Here is a 23,489-nt window from a genome sequence, read left to right on the forward strand (position 1 = left end):
TCCCTCAATACTGCAGGGCAAAGGGCCTCTTTCACCCAGGGACTAGGAAGTACCAGGGTCTGGCTTTGTCACAGCTATAGAAGAGAGCTCTCTCAGTTCCCAGCTTTCCATGTGAGCCCCCATTCCATGCTCCTAGTCAGGGGCCCAGGCATAGAGGGGTGGGTGCATACCTCTACATGTATAGTAGATCATCTTTGGCAAGTCACTTTCACTCTCAGCTTCAATGTCTCCTCTCTGGGGCATCCAGGGCCCAGTCTGCAGCCAGTGGCTGACCCATGTAGGCCAAATTGGCCAGATCTGTTACCAATTTGCAGGAATGAGCCCTGGCTGAACAACTGTTCCATCTGGACTCTCCTCTGTTAAATGGGCAGTTGAGTGGCTTTACCAGGTTTCCACAGTAAGAATTTGGCCAAGCAGACTGGCTCTGGGCACTGGAAGCAAATGAAGGCGATTCTAGGCCAAAGCCCCTAACCAGAACCTGGGAGCCAGGTCTGGGATCTGGAGGTACTAAAACCCTCTGGGCCCCAATCCCACTCCATCCCAAAATGTCTGCCTGTGTCCATATACCACAACTCTACTGGTATGAATTTTGAAAGCAAGGACCAGGATAGTTTTGCCCACTATTGGGGCCACAGTGTGGGATTGCCCAGAATATAAGAACTTAATAATAATTTGTTTAATGAGCAAAACCACTTGTGTGTCTTCTACAAAGACCAGGCTCTCCCCTCTGCCTTTGCTCATGCTGTCCTTCCTTCACTAGCACACATCCTCTCTGATCACCCCTAGGAAGAGGAGCTTCCAGAACTCGACAGGGTAGGTTCCTGGCTCCTGGGAGTGGGAGAAAAAGCAGAAGTCCAGTCCACCTTCAGCCCCCGGCCCTGTGTCAGTGATTGGTTGTCTCCTCTGGAGCCCTAGTGGACAATAAACTCTGCTCACTACCAACCCCCCATTCAGAGTTTAAAGAGAAAATAAAGTGATGAAGGAAGCACCAAAGGCAAGCCCTCTTTTATGATAGCATCAGACACCTGTTTCAAAATATATTAGATTTGGTTTTTATTGTAGAGCACACATATCAGGGCAAAGTGCTGCACACACTACAAGTCATTGAGGGGGAGGGGAGCTGTAAAAAAAAAAAAAAATGCAACTGCCTTTGTTATGCAGTTCCAACTTGAGGATCCACGCTGGCAAAGGAGTTCTGGCCCTGAGAAGGGCTTCCTAATGGTGGCTGCCCCAGATCTCTGCAGCCCCAGGCCTAGGACTCTATAAAACAAGGTCCTCCCCATGGTGGTGGCAACATGGGGAATCTGTTCTCAGGCCTAGCAAGGAGACATTTCTAATAAATCTAGACCAGCAAAACCTCACAGCCCTCGAGAATTGGAGGAGTGGGAACTGCAAAAGACTTTTTTTTCCCTTTTATTACCATTTTTTAAAAGCCCCTTCCCCAGCTCCCATGCCCCGAGGTGGAAGAGACACTAACCCAGTCTGCAGACCTGGGCTCTGGCCTTGGATGTGTGCTGCAGGCAGGCAGAGGGGCAGGCACCTTTCTATGGGGGTGACATGGGGAGAAGGCTCAAACTGGCCAATGTAGAAGAAAGGAAAGGGAAAGGAAAAGAACAAGACCAAAGAAAAAAAAATCTAAACAAAAATCCTGCTACACACCACAATAGTTTTCCATACCCCAAATGCTAGACTTGGAAGGACACCAGTCCTTCTAGCTAGAAACAATTTCTAAAACTGTCCCAACATGGCCAGTCTAACTGTTCCATACAATCACACGCATATGCCTGAAAGGAGCAACCCAGCAGAGGTGTGCTCTTGGCAAGAGGTCAGGACCGCTGCAGCCAGGGACCTGTAGGCAAAGCAGGCCAGTGGGCATGGAGGAAGCCCTGGGCTCGGCCAATAGCTCTGTGGTGCAGGGGCTGGCATTATTGAAGCCCCTGCTCAGTCATCCTGAATGTTTCTGCAGCAAGAGGAAGAGGGTGTTTGTGTGACTTTCCAGAGCTTGGAGAGCAGGTGACAGGTAGAAGGACAGCAAGGCCCAGGAGACCTCAGCCCAGCTTAGACATGGGGGTGGGGTGGGGTGGGGGTGGGGGGAGGAGGAGGAACAACTTCATTCACAACACTGAGAAAATTTACATATAAAGCAAAACAAGAATTTTCTTAACCAAAACGTTTTGTTGCTTTTAAATAAAACCAGCCTGACACAGCCCCACTTGATGATGGTTGCCCCGCATTCCTCTACTAGCCACTCCAGAGTGAGCTGTCAGCCTTTCCATCCAAGAGGAAAACCAAGAACCAATTCTGTTCTTTAGCCTCAATAGGCAACAAACCAAGGAAAAATAAAAGGGTCAAAACAAACAAAAAAAAAACACAGAAACAAAACCCCTCAAAATGAAACAAAAATGGGTGGCTACGTGAGGATTAACCAGAGTTCTCGAGAGGATGTAGTGGGCCTCAGTGCCTCCGCATCTTCACCTTTCGGGTGGGGCTGCCCGCGGCCTCTGAGCAGTCCTCCGACTCGTAGGACTTGCGCCAGTAGTTCTCAGAGCTGAAGCTCCCCCTCCGCCGGTGTGTGGGCAGCAGCACTGAGCGTCGGTTCTCTTCCTTGTCCATCTCCAGGATCCTAGGCCTGCAAGGGTCAGGGTGGGAACAGTTACAAAGAGGCTGGCATGGCAGTAGGGCTTCCCACCTCTGCACCTAGCTCTGACCCTCATTTGCAGGATGACCTACCACCATTCTTCCAGAGGGCTGTATTGGCAGAAGCAATGGCATTGTTGTCCCTGCCCACTAAGTGCTAGTAGCCACTCCTACTCGTTGAGACACTTCCTAAGTACCCTGTGTGGTCTGCACAGCTCTGAGTCTGGTGCCCGAGGACACTGCCAAGGCTGCCGGATAGAAAAAGGCCTTCCCTATTACAGCCTAACACCCTGCACAGTCCTGCCATCTCTCTTCACTTCTCAACCCCCCATCTACTCCTCCTTTCTCTCTGCCCACCAACCCCACTAGCCCCTGAAACCACCAAGTTCTTCCTGCCCCAGTGTTTTAGCTCATGAGTATGTCCTGCCTACAATGCCCTGCCCACACGTCTTCCTCATCTGTCTGGTCTTAAACAGTACTTCCTCAGGAACTGTCCCCAGTCCTTCTAAAATAGGGCCCTGGCCCACTATCTTCTGAGTCCCAAGCTTTCCTCCTAACATTTAAGTATAAGCCACAAGAGTGCTTGTCTGGGTGGACTGGAAAAGGGCAATCACGGGCAGGCCATGAAGCACTCCCACTTGTCAGTCTTGGCCTAACCTCTTCTCTTTGAGGATACAGGCAATCAGGGCTTAAGTGTGAATGGCACCAATGCCACCAGCTCAGGGGAACTAGACATAAAGCTTGAGAAACGTGGGCAATGCCAGGCTCCTAACCACCTATCCCAGGCGCTTCTCTATCCATCTCACCCTGAAGCGAGGCCATGGGGCTGCTTTGCTAGCCTTGTTGAGGGTCCTAAGCTAAGTACCTGTGAGCAGCGTCGGGGTCTGCCTTGCGGTGAGACCGCTTGGGTTTCAGAGCAGGGTCCCTGTTGTTTCCTGACAGGCGATCTGAAGCATAGCTGGGTGGTAACACAGAGCTGCTCAGGGACTTTGTCTCCAACCGGGGCGCGTCTAATCTAGTCCTGCAAAAGAAATAGGCATGGGGTCACCAGGGGGCCTCTGGTGGGGGTATGGATCCTAGCAGACCAATTCTCTCTCCAGGCAACTGAGTGGGGATGCCAGAAGCTCGGCTCTGTGCCTCAGTCTCTTGTGGTTCAACTAAGGATTGGTCTGGCTGACTTTCAAAGACACTTCTTAAGTTCAGGCTTAGGAGCAGGGAACAAGAATACTTCTGTATGGCCCTAGCCGGTTTGGCTCAGTGGATAGAGTGTCGGCCCGGGGACTGAAGGGTCCCAGGTTCGATTCCGGTCAAGGGCATGTACCTTGGTTGCAGGCACATCCCCAGTATGGGGTGTGCAGGAGGCAGCTGATTGATGCTTCTCTCTCATCGATGTTTCTAACTCTCTATCCCTCTCCCTTCTTCTCTGTAAGAAATCAATAATATATATATATTTTTTAAAAAGAATACTTCCGTATGAAGATTTCCATGACGGAAATCAGCTGCCCCAGGGAAAAGATCCCAGGGCACTCTTTGAGTTGGATGAGGCAGCCTTGGGCCCAGAAGTTCTCTAGACATTTCCACCTGCCAGAGGACTGAAAGCCCTCTGGTGGGCCCCCAAATATTCCAACAAACAACTTCATCCTTGCCTAAAATACCAAGGCAGGAAAGTTCTCCTGGCTAGGCCTATGGAAGGGCTGGAGGGGAACAGAGTAAGAGTTTCCCCCACTCTCACTCAGGGACTGGCAGAGCAAGGAGAGCCCAGGCCCAACTCCACATTCATGTACTTGGCTCTCATCCCACCACAGCCACCTGGCAGCTTCTGTTTACTTCAGGATAATGACCAGGCCAAGGGCTTTTGAAGGCAAAGTTCTCACCTAGCACCAGGCGTGAATTTCAAGGAATACAATGCCTACCTAGTAAAGGAAGAAGATGCAAATAGTCAAGGAAGGGCAGTTGGAGAAGCTGGGCAGGGAGGTATCAGGGCAGTGATCTGAAGCCAGGCTAGGGAAACCTCAAAGAAGACCAAGGCTCCTTGCATGGTACAGAGAAGGCTGGCAAGTCAGGCTGGTACAGCAAGGAGCAGGAGAGAGGCCTGGGATGGGGAGTAATTAGTGCATAGCTGGCAGAAGGCCCCAAAGGCAATTTCCCATAGGCTGCTTGGCACAAAGTAGTAATTTGGTTCTGAGGAAAAAGGTGCTGTGATCAGGGCAAGACTCAAAGGACACCCTCACAAAATTACTGAGGGGAAGGGGGGCTGGGATCAGAGACTGCCTTGCCCTAGCCTGCCTGGCATTCTTGGTAACAACTGCACCCAGTCTTCGCAGCTCCCCCTACCCCTATTGGCTGGCCTGCTGTAAATAGATGGGGAAAACTGGGTCAGAAAAGTAGGAAGTCACATGTCCTGGAAGTCTTGGAGAAAGGTTTAAGCCTAGGTAAGACTCCAAGCCAGCCAGGCAAGAGTCACAGGGCTCTGAGCCTGGGCAGGGGTCTTCTCCTAAGATGAGCAAGGGGGCACCTTCTAACTGGGAACACATGTTCTGACGCTCTCAGGCTCAAGCGAGTGGGCAGGAAGGCAACTGGTCTCTGACCCTTTGCTTTGGCCTCACAGAGGCAGAGGCCAGAGGGGCACAGCTCCTCCAGCCTCAGCCTCCACTCTGGGCACTCCAGGCTCAGGGAAGGAGGACCTAATAGCAAGAGAAAATCCAGCCCTGATCACCATCCCTCTCTAGGCCTCAGTTTCCCCATCTGAGCAAAGAAGGAAATGTGACTGGCTAAGGCCTCTTTTAGTTCTGAGGGTCTAGAAACCAAAGATATGCCCTAGGATTCTTTAGAGAAGCACCAAGAAGAGGTAGTGCTGGGCAACACCCAGATATGAAGGTGGGAATTAGGATCACCTGAGCCCCGAAGCCCTCTTTATCAGGCCAGACCTCATATCCTTATGTTGAGAGGTCCAGGCAGCAGAGATAAGACCAAACAAGACATTAGCCATTAAGTTTGACTGCAAGGACTCCAAGGGTCTGAAGCCTCATGGAGGAACATCTCCTTTTGGCACCACTAAACTAAGTCCTACACAAGATGCCACAGGTGCCAAGGACCACACACTCAAGGCAGAAAAGCCCCTGATACAGAAAGTCCTGGTGGGCAGGGCCTAGCACCCTGGAGTTGTTTCCTTGGGTTAGTGACAGATGGCAAGAGAGCAGCAAAGCCACCAAGAGGAGAGCCCAAACTACACACCTCAGGGGCCGAAAACACAAGCACATCCTGCCATGCTGGCACAGGCCAAGTCCTGGTTTGGCCCCGCCCTTAAGCTGCTAACTAGTTGAGTGGCCTGCCTGGGCTGCCCCGGCACAGTAGTGGTGGCCCCTCACTAGGGTTCTAGGACTGCTGGAGAAGCTGGGAAGAAAGTTACGACCAGCTGAGACTGGAGAGACAGGACAGGGACCTAGACTGGCTCTGCTGCTCTCTAGCTGCCTAAATAAGGAAAGGGTACTATTCTCCGCACGTGACTGTTCTATTGTTATCATGGGGCAGCCCTCAGAGGAGGGATGATCAGAAGTGGCTCTACCAGAAGTCCAGAATCATGTATTCACTTTGGGGACAGTATAAGCGTTGGGGCTCCAAAGAGCTCCCGACCCATCCCCTGGGGCTGTTACAAGTACATCTCAGAAAAGCTGGAGAAGCTCCTGCCCTCCCACCACATCCAAAAAGCCACAAAGCTGCAGGAAGTCATGCTAGAGCCAGATCCCAAGCCCAGAGCCCACCAGCAGCTTAACTTCAGACCAAACCCCTCTTCAAAGGCCAGGGAGCAGGCCAGATCCTTCAAGGTTCAGTGTGCAAAGCCACATATTTGGAGTTAGGAAGACCAGTTCTACCAGTAAAGTCTGAGCCCCCTCAGGGGGCAACAGGAATGAAGACCTGCATTATAGAACTGAGTCAACATCCCCTGGTCACAGCAAGGCACCACAGGCACATGAGGCAAGGATTAACGAGGCAGGGATGGGGCCTTGGTACAGGGGAAGCCAGAACAAAGGGAGGATGACAGCATTAATGTAACACATTACCACGTGACCTGAGGGGATGGGGAGTTGACTCTGTTCTTTTATCACTCAGGGAATCCTCCAGAGAAGCTGCTGGGGAGGATTATACCCACTGCAAAGGTGGGAAGCAATGCTAAACTGGAGATCAAGTCACTTGCCTAAGTCACACAGCTACAACCCTACGATGGCTTCTGAAGCTCAGGTGGGTTCACATAACTGCAGCAGGACAGGGCAGTGCAGACAGACCACCACCACCAATCTGAGCTTCAGGCTCCGCTACCAACCACTCCCCCAACTTCTGGCTCACCCTCACCAAACACCCTTTTGTGCTATAAAGCCTGGCTTTCCCAAGGAAGGCAGAAAGCAATGTGGTGGGGCATATCTGAGTACCCCCTTGTCTACTGAGTGACCTAGGCCCCTAGCCTAGGCCTTTGCTCCAGCACCTCTGAGTATCAAACCCCACAAAACCCAGATCTGCACCACTGTCTCTCCTACAACAGTACCCACCCTCTCCAGGCACGCCCACCCTTCCCTCCAACCTCCCTCAAACATCACGTTCTTTCCAACTCCTGCCCTGCTCCCCCACAAGGCAGTTCTGAGACAGTTATAGACGTCTGCTCTAGCCAGAAGAGCCTAAAAGGCACATGGGGGTTATTATCCAAAAGGGCACTCCAAGCACATAGTCCTGGGCTTCCAGTAGGCCTTCCCTCAAACACAGCCTGAAAGATGCCCAGCCCCTAAGGGTATCTTTCCAAATCATTCAGCCTAGTTACGTCAAGTGTTCAGGGATCCCCCTAGTTCAGGCCTGGTCAAGTCTAAGTCATCCTCCAGGAACTAGGTCAGACACCAAGCTTGCTTTCCTTCTCCTAGGCACTGAACACTGCGCCTCCTGGTGTCCCTTTCCTAACCGCTCCATGTACCTCTGCTCGTACTGTACACTGACTGGGCACAGCCTTCTCAGTCCCTACCCTGACCCAGCAAGAGCAGAGGGGAGGTATGCTAAGGAAAGGGCTAGGAGAAGCACACACAGCATTCTCCAGTTTAACCGTGCCCAGCACCACAACTGCTCCAATTTATAGATGAGAACATAATGCTCAGGTAACTGACTTGTATTCAGCAAGGAAGGGGCAGAGCCAGGCCAGGAACCCAAGTCAGTCACATCCCCTGGTGGTCTCATCACCTCTTTATTCCTTGGGCAGGTTGTGAACATAACAGGCTGGTCAGGCTGCCCAATGGGTAGGGTGTATGCATGGGCACACACTCATTTGACCAGAGAAGAAAGGTGGACTAACAGGAGACAAGAATCGTGAAGACAGAAGCGATGGCAGGGGTCTCAGTGGGGATAATGTCTCAGACCTGGCCAAAGCTCTCTACTCATCCCCATCCCTCAGGGGCAAAGCTGAGTGTGCCTTCCAGTCTCACTTCAGCTCATCCACACACAGCCTCACACTAGAGCTTTCAGGGAGCATCTCCCCTGACCCCTGGGACCCTTGACCTAAATGACCAAATAAGCCATTTAGCTCAGCCTCCTCCAGATAATTTCTCCCATGCAAATCCCTTACCCCACTGCTAACATGCTTCAGCAGCTCCCCAGCACCCTCCAGATTTCTCTGCACAGCACGAAGTCTTTTCTGACTATCTTAGATTGTATCAATTGCTCCAACCCATCTCTACTCTGTGTTCCAGAATGGACTATCTCAGAGTCCCCAGACTTCAAGCCTCTACAAAGAGCATCTCTTCTGAACTGTCTTTGCCCCTAAGCCTCTTCTGTGCTTGTGTGAAGCCCATTCATCCTTGACCACCTTCAGGTAGAAGTCTCTGGAAAGCCTTCCTAGGCCAGTCCCTGGTGAAGTGCTAAATGTCTGCCTTTCCCCAAAGGACAAGGGAATGATAAGAGACCATGTTCCTGGTACTGGCACAGAGCCTAGCTCATACCAGCCTTGGTTAACACTTGGCAAGTGATACTCCAGCTGCTTCTTCCAGCTTCAGCCTACTCTGAGATGAGCACCATTTGACCAGGAAGTGTATTCACACTGCCCTAAGCCACTTGATGTAGTGAGTTGTAGAGCATCCCATGAGGAATAAAGTCTTGTATACAAGCCCTCGGGGATTCCCGAAGACTAATGGATTGGATGCCCTGGCGACCAACTAGAAGTCCATGAGAGCCCAGAGCTCTCTCCTGATGATCAAGTGTTGGTCCAAGGCCTCCTTCCCCGCTATCACCCCTCAACTACAGAGGTCCTCTAAACTTCCTGTCTTTGAACTTATCATTTCTGCCTAACAAGCAGTGTCTAGCACAGGAGCCAGATCACCAAGCCCTTTTTTTTTTTTTTTTTAACTTGGAGACTATGTTTATTAAAGCTAAGAACAGTGAAATGAGGAAGGACTTAGGATAGAAGCAACAGGAGAGCCTGGGCAGGGCTACATTGGCTCTCTAAAAATGTTATAGGAAAGAAGTGCACCATGCGGGGCTGCTCTGGTTCATGGAGTCAGAGAAAAGGGCCTTGAGAACAGGTTCAGAAGATAAACCCGAGAGGGAAGAAAGGCATGGGTGTGCTTGAGCCTTTCTTAAACACCCTCCCCAAACCTACCAAGCTGGATATAATTTTTTTTTTAATCCTCACCCGGGGATATGTTTTTATTGAAATTTTTTTAGAGTAAGAGAAAGGGGCAGGGAGAGAAACAGCGATGCGTTGTCTCCTGTACATGCCCTGACCCGGGATTGAACCTGCAACCTAGATATGTGCCCTGACTAGGCATTGAACCCGTTCCCACCAACCGAGCCACCTGGCTGGTGCTGGATATAAATACCTGCTCCCCCCAGATCCTAGGGAACACACTCTGTGCTTCTAGAATAGTGCTCATTCAGCTTGTGCTGCACTGGCATGCAAAATGCCCACCTATCACATACCAAGCACCAAGGGACCTAAGTTGCCTTGGGTGCTTTGTGCATGGTAGATGCTTAATGTTTCCAAGTCAGGAATTCCTGGTCAGAGATCATTCCAAACTTGCTAGATCACCTGAGGCAGTTCACTTCCTACCTGAGCCCTTTTCCAGAGTTCACACTCTACTCTGAGAATTAACGTGCAGGCAGCGCTCTACCCAGTGCCTAGCACCTAGTAGGTGAGTGCGTGGCATGGAGCAACTCGCAAGGTCCTTCAGGAGATTGCACACCGGAGAATCATGGAAAGAAATGGGACACCACTACCTCCTGCCCTGCTGAATTGCTATACCCCAGAAATTGATGAGCCCCTTCATTCTCTAAGCAGTAATTTAAAACTTTAATTAGAACTTCGAGAAGGTTAAGTCCAGCTTCCCGCCTGGGGTACCAATGACTGACAAAGATGCATGTTGGGCAGCTTGCCCTGAATGGACTGGGAAACAGAGACATTCAGGGAAACTGGGGGATGCTCAGGAGCTGACCAGCCTGCAATCCACTCTCTGTAGAGCAACCCCCTTGTCACTTAAAACACTCTCATCAATTAGCTCTCTACTTGCATAGCAGAAGCAAGAAAGCCCTTCTGTATGTGAGTTTGTTTCTTAAAATTATAGCATACACCCCAGTGACACACTAGGGCAGGAGCAGGGCGTGCGTGGGGTGTGCCACTGTGCCATCCACCAAGGGACCACAAGACCCAGCATCAGGAGAGCCAGGTTCTAGGCCTCACTCAGCCATTTACTGGTAGTACACCCAAACATACTAGTATTATAAAGCTAAGCTACAGCCCAAAGATTCCACTCCTACAGAAGCTCTCAGGTCACCCTAACGTCCCAGTCCTTCCTGTGAGAAATGATGGCACCATGTGCATGATGACTCAGCATCACCCATATTCAAAGGAGCTGCATTTTGTTGAGCCAGAAAGCACTTGGCAGCCACCCCTCTATTTCCTCCCCATAAGGCCCTAAAAAAGACCATCCCAGCTGACTGACCTGAGCCAGTGACACAGGCCCAGGCCTTTGCTCAGCAATCTGTGTAATCTTTTTCTGAACTTAAGGGAAGACAGACTGGCTATACCCCTCTGCCTATGAGTAGGGCCAGCTCAATGCCCAAATTCTACTCATTTAAACGTGACTTCACAGAAGACATCAAATTAATCAGGTGCCCCACTAAGGCCATACCTCTGATGTCTGGGAAGTGCCTGCGCCTGGATGCTCCCCTTTTCATCTTGTCACCAGCTTGTCCTTTTCCAAGACAAGCCCCTACAGCTACTCTGGAGCTGCTCCTCCTCAGCCTTAACTGTTTTCCTCTGAGCCAGGCCTCATGCTGAGCCCCAGATGGATAAGGCTCTCCCTGTCCATACAGAAAGCACATCTGGAAATTCACAATGCTAAGTGTACTGGCTGTGACAATTTAAACAGGAAGGGTGTATAATAAGAGGGTCACAGGTGTGTATATAATGTTCCCTGAATGTCAAAACAACCGATATCTGAACCTTGAAGGATGGCTAGGTTAACCAACGTTCAGTGTGTGAATGTGGGTCATGTGGAGGGTAGGGTGTAGGTCAGAAGCTGAACGTGTTAGATGGGAAAGCATTCCCAACAGAGATCACACTGTTGCAAGAGCCCAGGAGAGAAGTCCAAGGTCCATACTAGGAAACACAGGCACTGTAACGGAAGTGAGGAGTAGAAGAGATTAGGCTGGCTGGATGGATAGGCAGAGACTAACAAGGATTCTGGATTTTATTCTATAAACAGAGATGCCTGTGCCTCAGCTGCCTGGGGAAGCTGGGGAGCACTTTCCCACTCTTCAGCCCTCTCATACCAAAAGCTCTGTGTGTCTGCCCTCCAGCCTAGTACCTGGCTGGCTCTTGGGACCACTAACATCACCTATAAATAGCCATTATCTGAGGTCAGACCACTGCCAGGGGCCCAGTTGGCTAAAGAGCTTCTTGGAGGAACTGGTAAGAGTATAGACACCTAGCTCTACCAAGAAGCATCTAACTTAGCCAGCCCAGGCAGCCAGGTATGGGAGCCACCACTCAAGAAGGAAACAGCCTGGCCTGTGTGGCTCAGTGGTTGAGTATTGACCTATGAATCAGGGTTCGATTCCCGGTCAGGGCACATGTCCAGGTTGTGGGCTCTATCCCCAGTGTAGGCTGTGCAGGAGGCAGCCAATCAATGATTCTCTCTCATCATTGATGTTTCTTTCCCTCTCCCTTCCTCTCTGAAATCAATAAAAATATATTTTAAAAACTGAAAAAATAAATTTACAAAAAGAAGGAATCAGCTGATGCTCTGGCTATGGCTACCTGCATTTGCACCTCCAGGGAAGATTTCCGAGATAACCTATTTTGAGAAGCTTGGAGGGAACACCTGTAAAGTTGCTGCTCTGGTTCTGTATCACCCTAGGAGTTCCTCTGTAGTTCGTTCTGGGCAGACAACTTGTCCCTGGCTGCACTTGAAGTTGTCAAGTACAGACTGAGGAGAAATGACTGGAGAGAGGCCAGAAAGGGTCTATACTTGGACTCCATCACTTCCAGATTCTGGGTTTTGGCCTGTGCTGGGAACCACAGGGAAAGAAAGTAAAAAGGCAGATAAAAACCCTTCTTCTGATGAATTCTGGGAACATTCTGTGGCTAGAGCAGAGAGGCTGCCAGCTGCCAAGCTGACCCATGTCTGGAGCTCCCAAATATGCCTCATACTCTGCCTGCACCATAGGTCTAAATCAGGGGTCCTTAAACTTTTTAAACAGGGGGCCAGTTCACTGTCCCTCAGACAGTTGGAGGACCGGACTATAGTTTAAAAAAACAACTATGAACAAATTCCTATGCGCACTGCGGGCCCGGGATGAGTCCGCTGCTAAGCAGGACAGGCAGCGGCCCCCGGTGGGCCGGATAAATGTCCTCCGCAGGCCGCATGTGGCCCGCGGGCCGTAGTTTGAGGACGCCTGGTCTAAATCATCTCCATTCTACATATGATGAAAGAGACTCACAGTTTTGACTTGATGAAGTGGCAGAACCACACCAAAAAGACTTCACCACATTATTCTGAAGTTCTAGGCCCAAAGGGCCAAGATACCAAAGTTACTGACTGAAGTTAAAAAAAAATGGCAAGTCAGAAATAAGGACTTAAAGGCAAAACCTAGAACAAGCTGAGCATAAAATACCCATGAATCCATACCAATAAGTAAATGATTGAATAAAGACATAAACAAGTAGGGGAGAAGAAACAATTCCTGTTCAGAATTCCAAATACTTTGTGGGGCTACTCCCCCTTACAGAGGAGGAGCTAACTCCCCACTAAGTGTGGGCTACACACAGTGACTTCTCTCCTAAGGAGACAGTATGGACAGAGGAAAATAGTATAACTTTAGCATGCAGAAATCTGATTAACACCACCTCAAGTGATCAAGCTCAATATCAAGGTCCTGTGCCCTAGACACGACATGGAGGAAAGTGGTGCTTTATACCTCTGTGGTCTTCCTCTCCAAAACCTGTAACCCCAGTCTAGCCATGAGAAAAACATGAGACAAATCCCAATTAAAAGACATTGTATAAAACACCTGACCATCAATGTTATCACAAGTAAGGCAAATCTGAGAAACAGTCACAGCCAAGAAGTCTAAGGTGATATGACAACTAAATGTAATGTGGGATCCTAGAACAAAAGTACATTAGGAAAAAAACTAAGGAAATCTGAATAAAATATGGACTTTAGTTAAGAATCCTGGATCTATATTAATTTTTTTATTGTAATACAAATACCACATTGACATAATATGTTAACAATAGGGGGGCTTGGGGGTGCTTGGTACATGGGACCTCTTGGTACTATTTCTACAATTTTCTGTAAATATAAAACTGTTCTAAAAAATAGTTTATTAAAAAAAATTTTTTAAAGCCCTGGCCTGTGTTTCTAGGTGATTTAGAGCATTGGCCCAAGCACTGAAGAGTCATGGGTTCGGTTCCCAGTCAAGGGCATGTACCTGGGTTGCAGGTCTAATCCCTGGCCCTGGTTGGGGCGCATGTGGGAGGTAACCAATTGATGTCTCTCTCTCACACTGATGTTTCTCTCTCTCCCCCCCCCCCCGACTTCTTTCTACTCTCTCTAAAAATCAATGGAAAAAAATATTGTCAGGGGAGGATTGACAACAAAAAAGATGGCAAACTTTAAGGACATCCTGCTCCAGCTTGGGACTAAGCACTAGTCCTGCTCTGCTCTGATGTCTTATCTGATCCTGGGCAATTACCTTGCCTCTCAGGACTCCATTTTAAAGGCAAGCTTATCTTGACCCAGTGTCTGCTTGGCTCAGCCCATTCACCCCATGAGCAGAAAGAACTGCAGGTCAGGCTAGTTTTGGCAGAGTTGGTCAGTACATCCCTGACTCCCTGGCCAGAGAAGAGGAACAGCCAGGCCTAAGCTATGCACCTGCTGAACACTGCAGCCTAACCTCCCACCTTCGTTTCCTTTCCTCACTCTCTGCTCCCTCCCAAAGTGAAAACAGGCATTTTAAAAGCAGGCTGCTAAGGCACAGTCTAAAAATAATCAACAGAAACAAATGACAACTCAGAACCAAGGAGGCGGGGAAAAGAGGTGGTTCTGGAAATGTGTTTCCCAAATCTTGTCTTAAGACTGTTCCCATAAACACTGAGAGCATGGACTTTTGCTCAGTCCTAACTAAGCTCCCTAAACAGCCACAGAACTTAATTTTCTGATGAAGAAGAGATACAACACTATCCTCACAGAATTCAATTAAAAAAACAGACCTGCCCTGGCCAAGGTAGCTTGGTTGGAGCATCATCCTGATATGCCAAGGTCAACTGCAAGGCAGGGCACATACAAGAACCAACCAATGAATGTATAAATAAATGGAAAAACAAGTGAATGTTTCTCTCTCTAAAAATCTATAATCGTAAAAGTGTATTATGCTAATTAGACAGGACAACCTTCCAGACGAAGCCGGGGCTGCGAGGAAGCCTGGGCCCCGGGTGCCAGAGGGAAGCAGTGCCGGCAGCCGGGGGGAAGGCAGGCCTACTCTTGCAGGAATTTTGTGCATCGGGCCTTTAGTCAATAAATCAAAACAAAACTCCAGACCTTACAGCCTTTTCCTTCTCTCAGGTTTTATGCTGCCATGCCATTGATACAAGGAGCCAAGTTCTAAGGCAACCCAAACCTAGATCTTCTGACAGGCAGGCCTGCAGGAGGTGCCAGACCAGGGCACTTACTTCCTGAGGATGATGACTGCTCTTCGTTCCTTGATGTCCTGAGGCCGTATGCAGTGAGTGATTTCATCAGCAGCATATCCACTGAAAATAAACACAGAGCATGTGAGCATGAAGAGTAATCAGACAACCAAGGTTCCTGGGGGGAAAAGGAGAAAAAATATGGCCCAGGTCTTACTGCCGCTGTGTGCCTCATTATTTCAGAGGTAAATTAACACTTCTGTCCTGAAACCATGCAAGGAAAACCTAAGATGAGGCAAAGGAGAGCCTTAAAGCAGAAGCCAAAGCAGGAATCCCCCTGTACAAGCGAGGAGCCCTTCTTTTAAAGGGCCACCAAAAAGATACACCTTTGTCACTTTGGAGACAGTTGGAGTGACTCAGGCCAGACCTTGGTGACAAGAAAAGTATCTCCTCCTCCTTCTCTCCCTGTCCCTCACCCTTTGGCTTGCAGAGGAATCCAAGTTAAACGCTGACAGCACTGACCGCAATGTTCACAAAGAGAATCTGTCTACTTGAAAAATAAAAGCTTTAAAAAACCTCCATTTAGGGGAATCCAAAATCTTGATTGAGATTGTGGAGTGTCACAGTTGTGACACTCAAATACCTGTTTTCATCAAGACACATGATTTTTTAAACTGCTCACTGATCAATAAATGTAGATGACTGTCCTTTTCACAGCTAACATCTTTCCTATTGATACTCTGGAAGCAAACTCAGCTTCTCAAGCCCCATCACATGCCCTCATTGAGAGCATGGCACCCCACTCCCATTGACTAAACATTTGACACAAACCAGAGGGCCCTGGACCACCCTGGGGCAAGCCAGAACCTGGGGTAGGTTCCTTACCAAGAAGATGTGATCCAGGCTCCCCATGCAGGGATCTGCCAGCAGCAGAGGCCTTCTGAGTCCTATTCCCAGGGCTAGGAGCTTTAGGTCCCCTCCTACGTTCTTACCACTCCACACTGGGGAAGTGCAGATCTGGGCTGCAAGACAGTCCCATGTAAACACAGGACTTCCTCAGAGAGCTAAATCCAATTCCCCAAAGGTTCTCAAGGCACATTTCTATGACCTAAATCTGCAGTACTGGCTACAGGCAACCTTCCCTACTGTTAACAAGTGTTATCAATCTGTTTGACTTTACTGCAGGCACTACACACCAAGGGCCTTGACTTCCCATCTCCAACAAGGAACCACTCCCTTAATATAGTTCTGGAGAAAATCTAGATGTTTGCCAAGTCCTGTGCCCCAAAGGGCTCTAGAATGTAAAACAAACCAGAGCCCAGGTCTCAGAACTAGTGAGGGAGGACTGCAGAGGCCTACAGAAATGACCATGGCACCGACCCCTCCTGAAAAGGTCATTAGCACTGGTCTTCTAGAAGTTCCTGGCAGTTGTGACACAGTATACTAAGCCCTCCTCCGAGTATCAGGCTTCGCTGGGAGTGGGAGGCTCAAAGTCCTGATCAAGGGACACTCGTCTGGCCAACCTTCAGCAGAAAGTGTCCAGCAGAGACCAAGAGGGTTACTTACTACTAGGGAACCTACTTGCCATAAGAGAACCTGTTTGCAAGTCCTAGTCTGCCAACTTGAAACTTAATATGCCTGGGTCCAGCCTTACCCTTGGCATAAAGAAAAGTTTCAGTGCCGCCTGCTCTTTTGTTTTCATAGAGGAGAGAAAGGAAGAAATACCTCACGCTGGTCAGCCTGCCTGAGTTGAGCCCCCTCAAGCAGCATGAGTAGTATGCTGCAAGTATCAAGACTCAGAAAGCCTGGCTCTGTCATCCACTAGCTTTGTGCCTTAGAGTGACCCCTCAACTCCCCAGGGCTGGGTCCCCCTCACTGCCCACCCACACTTCTCTACTACTACATGTAGCCTTATGGAAAATATCTTCCCTACAAGACAAAGCTTTGCAAAGTTCTTACTCATCTCTGCATACAGTGGACACAATGATGTGTGTGTTGAGCTCAAATGTTTTACTGCTTTGAAGCCTGCTTCTGTATCTGCAAAACAGCAAGTCACTCTCAGAGGATTAGGTGCAGGATAAATGAGAAATCTGAAAAACTCAATGAAAAGGGACTGTACACTTCTCCTCTAGGGGACAGTCTTAGAGACTGAATCGTTAAGGCAAATTTCCAAAATGGCCATGATTCCCCTTCTACTGTGTGCCCAGCCTGGCACAGGATAAAATCAGAGATGGAGGGACTGGCCAAGATATTGGCCTTGTGACAGCCTCCCTCTGGCTGGTGCTACCTGCTCTGGGCAGCATCCAATGATCTTTGCATGGCTGACAAGCTTAGGTTTTGAGGGGGTAGCAGGTCAGCCACCTGGGCAAACCTCCAAGACGACACATTGCCTAATTTGTAGGAAAGCTTCCTACAAAGAAGGTCAGTCTTCTCTGAGTCGCAATTCTGTATACACCAAGGTACAGATAGAGTAGCTGAGCAGAGAAGGCAACTCATCTCCAGAGACACTTTACCTAAATTTCAAACATTCTATAGTGTGAAAGAGATTCAATCTTCGATAACAACCCTAAGGTATTAACAGCCCTGTCTGGCAGAGGAAAAACTAAGGCCCAGAGAGGTTAAGTAACTTGCTCAAGGTCAAACAGCTAAGGTGGTGACACTGGAACTATAATCAAACTTCTCGTTTCAGTGTGCTACACAGGTTTTTGCTTTTTTATTTTGGATAGGAGAGTAGGTAATAAGGGCTAGGAAGAAAAGCCCGTCTATGTTTCCTGGTGACAAGATCCAGTTTGTCCTTGGGGCTTCACTAGCCTCAGCAATACCTTAGCAACAGTTGCACACAACTGCCCAGCCAAAAATGCCCATCCAACCCTGCAGTTTTTATGGCCTACTTATTTTCTGCTTACTCTGAGCGCTAAGATTAAGACCATGGCTTGCCTACTAGCTTCCTTTCCTTCGCTGCCCTCTGCCTTCTTGTCAGGCCTGGCAGAGCCAAGGTTAGCCAACTCCCCTGGCCCAGAGTGCCTCCTGAGAATGCACAGCCCTGACCTCATCCTGAGGTCCCTTCCCCTCCCATGGAATCAAAGATTCCACACAAGAGATGTGGCCCAGACTTATATGCCCTACTTTCCCAACTATTTTAAGCCAGAAACCTAAATTTTGCTTTCAACCCGCTGAACAAGATCAGCCCTTAGCCCAGAACTGACAGGGGTGCCCACTCCACCCCATTATCAACTATTAACTAGAAGTTACAGGCTGAGCTGCTCACTTCTTCCTATACCATGGCTGGGTGATAGTCATTTCCAGACAGATGGCTAAGGCCTGCGTCTCCGGGCACATGGCCACCACAACCATTGACGATGTAGTAATGATTAAAAGTAGCAGCAAGTAAGCAATTAGGCTGAGGTAATCATTCTAATTAATCCAACTGAAATATGTTTTAATCTGCCCATTCACACTACAAGGAATAGGAGAGGAATGTGGTATGAAGAGGAAGTGAAATATATTTAGTTCCCTAGAGAACAACATTAAGAGAGTCCACTCAAGCCCAACATGGGAAGGTAAGAGAAAAAAACAACTGCTAACTGGGTTTGGAAAGAAGTCTGAAGTTATTCCAGAAGGGTCTGTGAGGCCTTGCTCTATGTCCACAGTTGGACAATTGCTGAGTTAATATGTGCCACACACTAATATCCATGCTGACAACTATCTATCTATCTATCTATCTATCTATCTATATAAAAGCCTAAGCGACTATCCGACCAGTAGCTATGATGTGCAATGACCACCAGGGGGCAGACGCTCAATGCAGGAGCTGCCTAGCTGCGGTGACTTGGCAGCTGAGGTTCTCGGGTGACGCACCACAGAGGAGGGAGCCCGATTCTTGGGTGTATCACCGGAGAACCACCCTCTCGCAACCTGGGACCCCTCGGGGGATGTCAGAGTGTGGGTTCGGCCCGAACCCCGCAGGCCAGGCTGAGGGACCCCACCCCAGGCCTCTAGTTAAATATAAAAGTGTATTCCCGCCATGTTGCCTTGGACAGGTAAAGACACTGCTGCCACCAGTAACTGAATTCTGAAGTCAGATGAGAATTACTATAAACCTTCTCCATCTACAGAGAACCACTCTTCATCAGCCGTTCCCTTCCAATGGCAGCCTGACAACTCCTCACCTCTGGGCTGGGATACATACTAGGAAGTGAAAGAAAGCTTCACCTTTTTACCAACTTGGGGAAGAACCAAGCAGGATTTGAAGAGAACCACAAGCAGGCAGGTGTTCACCCACCTGCACACCAAGTAAGCTGAGAGTGCTAAGTGGGCAGGTGCTATAAGATTTAAATAAGTGGGGGTGTTCAGAACCCTAGAGCAATGGCTGTCCAGTGAGGATGATTTTGTCCCACAAGGGACATTTGGCAACATCTGAAGACATTTTTTACTGTCATAGGTGATAGTGGCATCTAGTAGATAGAGGCCAGGGATGCTGCTAAACATTCTGCAATACACAGGATAGCCCCAGCACAACAAAGAATTAGCCCACCCCAAATGTCAACAGTACCGCTATTTACCAAGGCATGCCTCACCAGAATCTACTTCAGGTCCAGGTGGATGTGAGAGCTAATAATAAACTTAATCTGCCTCAAGTCAGCACCTACCCATGCCCCTTACCTATTCCCTGCTACTGCTGCCAAAAGAGTGTGCTTAGCCAACTCCTAGTCACCCTTCAAGTTCCAGCTTACTTCCTCCCCCAAACTTCCAACACTCCAGAGTGGGTTAAGATGTCCCTTCTCCCCCTTCAGTGCACTCCTGCAGTTACCTTCCTGGGCTGTAACCATCTGCAGTCTCTACTGGGCTGTGAATTCTATGAAGGGAAGAGGCATGTTTTAGGCTCTATCAAATCCCCGCTTTTCCAAAGAGAGAGCAGGGACTCATTAAATGGTTGTGCACAAAAGCAAGCACCCATTTAAGTGCCAGGCCCTATATCACACACAAAATCACCACACTTAATTCTACTAGGCTTTGGAAGTTAGCATCACCCCTACTTTACAAATGGGAGAGCAAGCTCAGAGACCGCCCACGAGATCCCAAATGAGAGCTGGATTCAAAGCCTGGGGCAGCACTTTTCAGGACATGCCTGAGCCTCCTACACTAACTCCACAGTCAGGGAAGGGACTTGGGAAACCTTTAGGACTTTACTATTTTGAAGAAACGATGAAGATAATTTTCCTGATAATGCAATCCCATTGCCAATCACTAACAGACCGGCATTTAAAAACATTTTTTTATCTTTCAATTACAGTTTACTTTTAGTATTATTTTATATTTGGTTTCAGGTGTACAGCATAGCTGTCAGACAATCATATACTTTACAGTGTTCCCAGACCTGCATTTTCAGAACCTGATACTTCTGTTCTTCAATAAAGAGGTACACATGTGTATAGGGGTGGGGGGATTCTCAAAGTCACAAAATGCTCCTTGTGATCTCAATACACAACCAACCACTGTTAGACCTTCTGATGACAACCCCCCGTGTCTATGTGGAAAACTGATAACCCATTAAGAGACCAAATGGCCCTTGTATGAAGTCCTCTCAGAATCTAGTACCCTTCAATGAAGTTAGACACCAAGCTGTCTTCCACAGCAAGCCACTTGGGAGGGTGTGCCCTGAAATCCCATCCTAAAGGGCTCTGCTAAGACACCAATCTGGGAGCACCATGTATAAGTCTGAGAAGCCAGAAGTCCAATTGACAAAGGAGCAACTGATACATAAGGAAGCCAAAGTACTGCTTCTACTGCCACGAACTTCCCCAAATTTCCCACCAGGAGGCCTTCGGAATCACAAGGCTCTGCTGCCATCCCAGGTATGGAATCAGCCTCAGCTGTTCAACTCAAATTAGATGACCTACTCATGCTATTAAGAGGGCTCCACCGACCCTGCTTCTCCCCAAGACTGTGGGCTACAGCACTGACTGCACTTCAGAGGTTAAACTGCTCACAACAAAACCAGTGTGTCCTGATGCTGTACTAGAATTTGGTGGTCAACCAAGCCTCTCTGAACAGCTGGAGTCTAGACCTCCTAGGAGGTTTTGGGGATTACTGAAATACACTGCTAGGTTTACTTGTTTCAAGGCTGAAGGAGGCAGCTTCCAGATAATGTTCTGCTTCTTATAAACAGCAAAGGTATTCCAGCAGGCAATCTCCTCTGGGGGCCAGGGCACTGACTAATTCTCAACAGAATCTGGGGCCCAAAATAGGCCAAGAACCTAAGTTCTGCTGCTGACATAACTACAAGACCAAATTCCAGGTAGAGACACCAGCTTTATTTTGTTTCATTTATTCCTGATAACAGGAAACACATTCTTACAAAGAATCAATGGTCTACTGCACCCAACAGGGACTGAATTTTAAGTGTGGGCTGCACTCTATTCCACAACTCTGTTCAATTAATTCCAAGGAAGTCACTCCTCTTCTTGGGAATGGAGAATGTATATCAAATATGCTCCAGGACCTTCCCCTGTATTTTTTGTTACGAAATTCATGAATAGTTTACTTTCTCTGTTAAGGAAACCATGAATGGCACAGTTGGGAAGATTTTGAGTTCAACTCATTTTTTAAAAAACACATACACTTGAAAACGGAGGCCCAGAATAAAAAACTTGCTAAAATCCCAAAGGAAAAGAGATTGCTAATATCTTAGCCTTCTGGAAAGATGCCTATAGATTAATTCTCAGTCAGTCCGTGATCACGTCACACCTACCCCCCGGACACAGAATTCTAGATCGTTCCCAGACTCGTCCCTACTTTCTTACTGCAAGTATTAAAGACAGGAGTGGGTCAGAACTGTAAAGTGCGGGCTCCTATTGGCTGCTGCTGCTGCCTCCTGGGTCAGGGGAGGCAGTTACAGCAGCAGGACCGCCCCTCCTCCCAGGTGGGTTACCTGAGCACAGTCACGCTCCCCCTGCGCACAGGCAAGGAAAGCACAGGTTCCGACACTCGGATAGGCTTGAACTGGAACTTGCAGCCGAAGCAGAGCGCGGAGTCGCTAAAGAAGGACACAGACACGATTGGGCGCTCGAAGATGTGGATGGGGTCCACGTGGGACACGATGCAGCCCCCGGGCTGGTAGTCGTTGATGACGGCGCTGTTGACGAAGCCCTCGGGGATGACGCGGTGTTCTACCAGCTTCTGGATCACCAGCTGGTGGACCCACTCAGGGATCTCGTCCACGTCGCCCGGCGGGTAGAGGCGCTCCTGGCCCGGCCCGCGCTTCTGCAGCTGGGCGCCATACGTGTAGCCCTCGCCGAAGAAGTACTTGTTGCGCAGTGGAGCCCGGTCAACTGTGTGCTCGTTGTACAGGCCCTTCTCGGCGCGGGACACCACCTCGTCGATGCGGGCCTCGATCTTGGCGCATTCGTCCTGGCTGAAGAGGCGCATCTGGCGGATGCCGCTCTTCACCTTGCGCGCCTCCTCCTCCTTCTGCAGCTGCTGCTCCTCGTAGTCGCTGCGTTCGGGATCCGAGTCTTCCTGGTACTTGCGTTTGGCCCCGGACAGCGGGTAAGGCTCAGCAGCTGCGGCAGCGGCGGCGGCGGCGGCCACGGCGGCGGCTGCAGCCGCCGCCGCCTCCCGACTGCCCGCCTTATAGTTGTCCCGGGACGTCATAGACTTAAGCTTTTCACGCAGGTCCGTGTAACCGCTGGCGGCCGCCATGGCCCCGCGACGCTGCTCTAGGGTCCTTCGGGGCGGCCGGGCATGGCTCTCGGGGGACGCGGCCCGGGGCCCCCAGAGGGCAGGGGGTCCTCAGCGCCAGGTCCCCATACGAGGACCCGGCTGGGAGAGTTGAGGGCCAGGCGCTGGGTCGAACCTCAGGGGCGGCGAGTCATGCAGCAGTGGTGGCTACGGAGCTTCCTCCTCCTCCACCTTCTCCACGTCCCGGGGGCAGGGGCGCCAGTAGCGCCTAATGCCGCGGAGGGCCGCTGCAGAGAATCGGCTCGACTCCCGGCTAGACCCTCAGACGCCCGGCCCAGCCCGCACTTTAAAGAGCTCCTCACGACGTCACGAGCCGCTCGCCCGACGTCCGCCAGCGCCGCTCCTCAACAAGCTCGCCAATGCGCACGCGCAGTGCTGCAGGCCACCGCGGCTCCGCGCGCAGCGGACTTGCGCGAGCTCGCGGGCCGGGTCAACAGAGGTGCAGGCGCAAGCGCAGACGGGGAACGGCTGGTCGGCCGCCACCCCTCCCCCACGCTAGGACTCCGAGGGAGCACTCTCAAAGAACACCGAAGGGCTCCCTCCACAGGGGTGCGCTCACACTGCCAACGCTATCGCTGTGCTGCGTCACGGCATCGTTCGACTGTCCGATAAACGCCTCAGCCCCTAGCGCGCAATCACCGGGAAATCGCCAACAACCTAGGTTGTCGGGTTACCGTCCCTTTTGGTTCTTTCACTTCTTTCATGGGCCCCCGGCCACGCGCTGGGCGGACCCAGAGGGGAGCTTCCGGAAGTTGGTTGGTAATCCTGCCTGTCAATCAGGCGGTCGCCTTGGCTACTGCATCCGTCATTTAATTAGAGACAGGGAGGGCTATAAGGACCCCTGAAAGATGAATGGGTGTCTGAGTAGGTGCCTGAATGGGGACCCTACCGGAAGAAAAAGCCCTCAGACGCTAAAGGAAACTTCTGAACTGCCCGGCCAAGAGCACCGATT

General features: G+C 49.8%; 1 protein-coding gene across 1 annotated transcript; it reads right to left on the reverse strand.

Moving 5' to 3' along the window:
- Positions 1–1,028: 1,028 nt before the first annotated feature.
- ALKBH5 (alkB homolog 5, RNA demethylase) lies at positions 1,029–23,246 on the reverse strand. Its single transcript, XM_080679144.1, has 4 exons — positions 21,729–23,246; positions 14,840–14,920; positions 3,503–3,658; positions 1,029–2,629 (listed from the first exon to the last, which is right to left on the reverse strand). Exons 1-4 carry the CDS (start codon positions 22,496–22,498, stop codon positions 2,455–2,457), a joined length of 1,182 nt encoding a protein of 393 aa, XP_080535270.1. The 5' UTR covers positions 22,499–23,246; the 3' UTR covers positions 1,029–2,454.
- Positions 23,247–23,489: the final 243 nt, after the last annotated feature.

This window comes from Plecotus auritus (assembly GCF_963455305.1).
Source record: "Plecotus auritus genome assembly, chromosome: 7".
NCBI classification, from domain to species: Eukaryota; Metazoa; Chordata; class Mammalia; order Chiroptera; family Vespertilionidae; genus Plecotus; species Plecotus auritus.

Excerpts from the sequence above, each read along its gene's own strand:
- ALKBH5 (XM_080679144.1), bottom strand. The coding sequence starts at position 22,498 with ATGGCGGCCGCCAGCGGTTACACGGACCTGCGTGAAAAGCTTAAGTCT. Across the intron at positions 14,921-21,728 it reads GGGAGCGTGACTGTGCTCAG|TGGATATGCTGCTGATGAAA; the intron begins GTAACCCACCTG and ends GTTTATTTTCAG. Across the intron at positions 3,659-14,839 it reads GCAGTCATCATCCTCAGGAA|GACTAGATTAGACGCGCCCC; the intron begins GTAAGTGCCCTG and ends TTTCTTTTGCAG.